This window comes from Tupaia chinensis, unplaced genomic scaffold (genome assembly GCF_000334495.1).
Source record: "Tupaia chinensis unplaced genomic scaffold, TupChi_1.0 Scaffold145659_1, whole genome shotgun sequence".
NCBI classification, from domain to species: domain Eukaryota; kingdom Metazoa; phylum Chordata; class Mammalia; order Scandentia; family Tupaiidae; genus Tupaia; species Tupaia belangeri.
Window position 1 is genome coordinate 1121894 of NW_006205516.1, and position 7115 is coordinate 1129008.

Sequence of the window (7115 nt, forward strand, 5' to 3'; positions counted from 1 at the left end):
TGTTCCCCCTCAACTGTTACTCTTACTCTCCTCCTAAACATAGGTATCCCAGGGATAACCAGGGGTCTTTAAGTGGTGGGTATTTAGTAGTCTTTGGAGAAATTACTCATTATGGAAAACTACCCACACAGGTCCAGCAGGGGGAGCTCCTGAGTATACAACTGCTGGCTTCAGACAATTTCGCTCCTTTCCCAGAATGGGTTGTGTCTATTCTGAAGTGAACACGACTGGAATGTTCATCTCCCTGTAATATGGTGTAAGTCTGAACCTGAGTGAATGCACAAAGACAAATGAGAATATCACCTATAGCCCTCATGTCCGGAATGCCATAGCATCTGCCTTCAAGATGTCATAACAGCCACTGCCATTGTCATTGCCTGGCTTACAGGAGAGTCAACTGTACTGCCCTTTCCAATCTCTGGGGGATAGTAGTGACTCAAGAGGTAGCCAGTCCAAGAAGGCAGCGGCCCCTCTGCCAATGCTAAAACAAAAACCCTGGGAGAACACATACTGTTAATAGGGGTTTTTCTCTAGGTGCTGAGCATACAAGTAGATTTTTCTTCTTTTTGTTTATCTGAATTTTGTACTGTTGCCATAACACAGATGTATTATTTAAGTATATGGACCATGGGCTTCTCCCATGTGATCAGTCTGGCAAATCCCACTCCTTTAGGGAAAGTGATGACACTGACTCTCCCCTTAGTCCCGATACATACCCTCAGGGCCATCCTTGATAGTTATTTCACCCCTTTCCCTTAATTTAAATGCTGGGGTGTTGTGAAAGCTCGACTTCCCTGGACCTATATCCACCTAGAGATACTCTTGTATCTCCAGCCTCTCTTTAGGGAGTCTAGGGGGTCAAGGAGAGTTAGCACTGACTGTAAAACGTGGCACATGAAGTCTCTGAGGGACAGAAAACAAGACAGACTCCCAGGTCTTCTTTGCTACAGGAAATTCCATCAGGCCCACTTGAAAAACAAAGGTGGAAGTTTGTGTGATTAATTCTAGAGAACCTGGAAGCCACAGAGCTTTTCAAGCAGCCCAGTATCTGCTAGTAAGTATAGCAGCTCCTGAGGGGTTGGACAAGGACCACATTGCTGGTCTGGGAGGTTTTCCCAGGGTCCTAGGAGCTGATCGCTTCAAAACATGAAATAACAAATATTGACAAGGTGACATCAAAGCTCATCTAGTTCAAGCCCAGAGCAGATAAACAACTCAGCAAGGATGACAGTATATCAGGTGCCACGATGGGATTAGAACCAGGATCCATCTTTATCATCTAAATAATCCTTTTGTTTTGAATGCAAATTAACTTCAATACTGACAGTTCTAAAAAGCTAGCTGTTGCTTTGTTTTCCCCAAAGGAGTCTGTGAAGAAGGGAGAGACGGGCAGATGATCTGAGGGGCTAGTTTGCCCAAGCACAGCACAGTGGCCTAGAATTCAGCTGAACGCTGTCTTAGTGTCCAATTCCAAACAAGCCAACCCAACCAGGAAAGAAACATTGGTTTACCTGTGAAAGACCATCTTTGCACAGTGGACACTTGGCGTTGTGATCTAGGCATCTTTCAAGGCATTTTAAGCAAAAGGTGTGCCCACAAGGTGTTGTGACTGGCTCATAGAATAATCTGAAATTTAGGAAATCAAAATGAAAGAAAATGACAGTAAGACAAACAATAAAAGACCAGAAGTACTCCAGGTTAAGATTTTAGAGTAGTATTTGGAAAATTCTACAGGTTTGGGGAAGGCTGTTGTTTTACAGTGCTGCTGTTGCACTTCAGAAAAGCATTTGCTTTTTCATTTCAGTCTGATTTACAAGAAGGCGTTTATTACATTTTAGGGCATAGTTAGATCATTTTAGAACATTAGTTCTAGTTTGTCTCTTCTGGAGCATCCAGATTTTTTTTTTTCCCTATCTGATCCAAGAAAAATAGAGATTAATGCCCAGAGTACCTGAGTAGATTGCATTCTAAAAATATTTAGCCAAGTTGTTCACCTGAGTTCATGTAAACACAGACAGACAGATACACACGGTCTCTTTCTGTCCCCTCCCTTCCTCCCTTCCTCCCTCCTTCTTTCTCATTTACCCATTTAAGCACTTGACATCATATTACCAAGGCAGTAACTTGGTTTGTTTGCTAACCTTGACTCCTTTGTTCACATAAGCAACCACAAAATAACATGTAACGGTTTCATATGAATGCACAACTTTCCGAGGGGAAGTACAGTAATATTTTTAATGTGCTTACTGATAGATCGATAAGTAAATATTGGTATGTATGCACATATATGCCTATATATGCACACATACATATACTTCACTTAGAACCTATTTTCATTGCTGTGTGAGAGCAGGGTATTTTTCAAAGCAATCTGGGGTTCCTTTTGAAAAGCTATCTGTACCCTGAAGTGCATGGATTTACTTTGCTTAAAGAAAGGCTCACCTGCAGCAGGAGCAGTGGGTAGGAGCAACTGAAGATGATGGCTGAGAAGTGGGGCTGCAGTCACCAAGAGGATGAGCCCAGAAAGAAGGGAAAGGCACCTGACCAGACTATTGTGACCTCTCAAGAGGGTTCAGTTGAGAGGAAGGGGCTGCCAGTAGAACAGCTCCCTCGTGTGGCCAGGAGGTGCACCAGCAGCCCAGCCCTTATTGCTAGGCTGAGCAAAAGGAAATGTCAAGAGCTGAATAGTACTTAAGAAATTGAACCCACCAACTACAATGAAACTGAGGTGTGTGTGTGTGTGGGGGGGTGTGAAGTCATTTGTCACAGCCAAGTGCTGACATACATTAGCATATCCACCTTCCACTTACCAGTCGTACATCTTTTCTACTAGAACAATGATTCTCTGTGCACTGGGATCAGCCAGTGAGTTTTTCATTAAACAACTTTGTTGATGCATAACTGACATATAATAAACTGAACAAAATGTATAATAGATCCTTTTGTTTTTTAGGTTTTTGCCTTGGGGTACATGTACTTGCTGGGGAGAGTTATAAAGAGGGGAAATGAGAAATCAGGGGGCATGACCATGCCACAATCCCTTATCCTCTTGGGATTTGGGGGCATGCATGCACACCTGCCTGGTATGATTTTTAAGCCGCCAGGTCCAGGACTTGAACCGCAGTCAGCCACGTGAGAATTCAGCACTCTAACTACCACACCACCTGCTTGCCCCGCAATTTGATACGTTTTGACATATGCACACACCTATGAAACCATCAAGACAGGGAACATACCCCATCACTCTCAAACATTTCTTTGTGCCCCTTGGTAAACCTTCCCTGCTGCCCTTTCCCACACTCCTCGTCTCAACACATGAGACGCTTTAAAAATTCCAGATGACCAGGACAGACACTCACGTCAGTAGGACCAGGGTATAGGCCAGGCATCAGAAATTTTTTTAAGCCCCTCAGTAGTTTTAATGTGCAGCCAAGGTTGAGAATCATTGTATTACTTGATCCTACTACTTTTGGCATTGGTTAACCCTCTGTATTGGTCATAAAACATAAACCTCATAAGCACCTGTGATGCCTTAAAAATATTCACGTTGTGAAGCTCCACCAACTAAACTTCCAGATCCAGTAAGTCAAGGGGAGGGGCAGAGATTTTTTTTTCCTAATTTGCCAGAGGGTGCTTGCAGTCAATGGGGAAAGAGAAAGTGGGGGAGAAAGTGAGAAATTGTTCCCCATGGGAGATGGTCATGCCATAATCCCGTGTCCATTTCGCTCTCCTTTTGGGATTTGGGCCCATATGAACATGCACAATGTGCTTTTCAGGTCACCGGGTCCTGGATTGAACCACACAGTTACCATGTCGGATCCAGCCGCCTTAGCAACGATGCCACTGGCTGGCCTGAGACTTGGTATTTTCAACAAGCCAACAAAGGTCTGGAGTAGGAAAAGCACTTTCTTTCTGAGAGGTTTTCGCTATAGGGTGCATGCGCTCACCAGAAAGAGAGAGAGACAGAGAGACAGAAAGCGAGAAATCACCCCCCAGGGGGGATGGCCACACCACAATCCCTTCTCCTCCATTCTCCTCTCGGGATCTTGGGCACACATGCACATGTGCCTGACATGAGTTTAAGCCACCGGGTCCAGGACTCAAACCATGGTTGACTACATGGGAGTCCAGTGACATGGCCATTATGCTAACTGCTGGTCCTGGAAAAACACTTTTAATACATTCACTTTTGAGGGAGGGGTACTTTTTCACTTTTATAATTCTATTTAAAAAGTAGCTAATTCTGGGGCCAGCAGATGGCATGGTGGTTAAAGGCACTGGACTGCCACATGGTCAATCGTGGTTCAAGTCCTGAACCTGGTGAGTTGCTTTCTCACTTTCCCTCTCTCTATGTCTGATGAAACTGGAAAATAATAATAACAATAATAATAAAGTTAAATAAAGCAATTATTTTTTAAAAATTAATAAAAAATAAATTAAAAGTAGCTAATTTCAGGGCTGGCAGGTTGCACGGTGGCTAAGGCCCAGGATTCCCACATGGCTGATCATTGTTCAACTCCCAGACTTGGTGGATTGAAAATCACGCTGGATGTTTATGCATACGTGTCCAAAATTCCAGGAGGAGGCTGGAGGAGAAGGGGCTGTGATGTGGCCATTACCCCTGGGGGTGATTTCTCATGTTCCCTCTCACTCTCTCTCTCATCCTCTCTCTCTCTAGTGAACACATGTGCCCTGTAGAAAAAAAACTTTTTGTTTTTTAAAAAAAGTAGGTAATTTGTTTAGTAGAATTAATAAATTTTAGTTAGTAAATCAGCCAAAAAATAAAGTTAAAAAAAATCTTTTTATGTGGACCAGCAGTTGGCTTAATGGCTATGTCGCTGGACTCCCATGTAGTAGACCACAGTCTGAGTCCCAGACCCGGTGGCTTAAACTCACACCGGGTGCCTGTGCATGTATGCCCAAGATCCCGAGAGGAAAATGGAGGAGAAGGAATTGCGGCATGGCCATCCCTCCTGGGGGGTGATTTCTCGTTTTCTGTCTTTCTGTTCTGTCTTTCTGGCGAGTGCACGTGCCTATAGAAAAAAAGAAAAAAGAAAAGAAAAAACCTCTCCAAGAAAAAAAAAAGAAAGAAAAAAAAACTTTTTATGATAGAATCTGGATCTCACATGACTGACTGCACAGTTCAAATCTCAGAGCCAACAGCCTGAAAAACACAATGGGCACATGTGTGCACATGAACCAAATCCCAAGAGGAGAATGGAGAAGAAACGACTGTGGAGTGGTTATCTGCCTTGAAGGGTGCTTTCTCACTCTCCTCTCACTCTCCCTCCTTCTCTCTCTCTCTCTCTCTCTTTCTCTCTCTTTGGCAAGTGCACACACCCTATGGCAAATTAAAAAAAAAAAAAGACAGACAGAAAAAAGGCCAAGAGCCAGGGCATATCTGAAAGAGTAATGACATGAGACAACTTGCCTCAGCCAGACATCAGGACTTATTATAAAGTTGTGATGATTAAAAGAGTATACGACTAGCATAAAGACAGACAGACATGTGGAATAGAATAGAAAGCCCAGAAACACATCCAGACATGTATTCTTGATTTATGATAAATGTGGCACTGCAAAGCAGAGTGGGTAGATATTTTCAATACATAAATATTGGGTCATTGGAAAAGTCATGATGCATTTTTACATAGAAAATCATAGAAAAATATGTCATGATTTTTCCAAAGATCCAATAGCTTTCTCAATGAATTTTGTTGGGATACTCAGCTACCTATAAGGAGAAATGAAATTGGACCATCTCTCATATCACATACAAAAATCAATTCCATGTGGGCTGTAAAAATAAATGTGAAAGGTAAAACAAGGTAAGATAGGTTCTTTTGATAGAAATCTAAGATAGAAATTTTTTAATCACAAAATATCTTTTATTACAAGATAAAATAGGAGAACATCTATGTGACCTCAAGGGAAAAAAAACTTATTTTTAATTGCCAGACACCATGTGCACAGCCCAATAGAAAATGGGCATTTAGTATGTATGTATCAGTATATGTAAGCAGTAGCCCTATTAATGTTGTCCATAATATCCCCAAATGAGAAACAACCCAAGCATCCATCTATAATAGAATTGATAAATAAACTGTGGTAGACAAGTACAATGAAATACTATGTAATAATGAAAATGAACAAACTTCAACTCTGTACAATAACAGGACTAAATCATTTTTAGAAATATTTATTTAATCTTATTTATTCATTCATTAATTTTAATTTGACCAGAGAGAGACACAAAAAGAACGAAAGGGAAAGTGAGAAAGCAAGCCCCCAGGTCTGGGACTCAAACCGTTGCTGGCCATGTGGGAGTATCCAGAGCCTTAGCCACCACGCCACCTGCTGGCCCCAGGACTAAATGTAAATACTGAGTAAAAGCAGTGAGACTTTAAAAAATATATTCTGGGGGACCAGCAGGTGGCATGGTGGTTAAGGTGCTAGACACTCCCACATGGCTGACCATGGTTCAAGTCCTGGACCTGGGGACTTGCTTTCTCACTTTCCCTCTCTCTATCTGTGTATGTATGTGTATGTCTCTGTGCTCAAATGAAAAGACATGAATGAATAAATGAAATAATTATTAAAAGAATACATTCTGGGGTCCAGCAGGTGGCGTGGTGGTTAACATGCTGGACTCCCATATGATCAACTGAGGTTCAAGTCCCAGACCCAGTGACTTGAAAATCATGCCAAGCACGTACGTGTGTGTGTGTGTGTGTGTGTGTGTGTGTGTGTGTGTGCACAAAATCCCAAAAGGAGAATGGAGGAGAAGGGACTGCAGCATGGCCATTCCCCAGAAGAAGGGGGGTGCTTTCTCACTTTCCCTCTCTCTGTCTCTCTCAAGCGAATGCACACATCCTATGGCAAAAACAACAACAACAACAAACAAGCCACACACACACGCGCGTGCGCACACACACACACACACACACACACACATATTCTGGATAATTCAATTTACATGAAGTTTTTTAAAAATAGAACTAGAGGGACCAGCAGCAGTTGGTGTAATGGCTATGTCGCTGGACTCCCATGTAGTCGACCACAGTTTAAGTCCTGAACCCGGCAGCTTCAATTAACGTCAGGCCTAGGTGCATGTG

General features: G+C 42.5%; 1 protein-coding gene across 1 annotated transcript in view; it reads right to left on the reverse strand.

Moving 5' to 3' along the window:
- Nucleotides 1–7115, reverse strand: part of LONRF3 (LON peptidase N-terminal domain and ring finger 3) — a gene marked incomplete at its 5' end in the record, with an annotated part of 46278 nt that overhangs the window by 16491 nt on the left and 22672 nt on the right. The window contains 1 exon segment of the mRNA XM_014584105.2: nucleotides 1512–1626. Within this exon segment, the coding sequence (XP_014439591.1) occupies nucleotides 1512–1626 (115 nt within the window).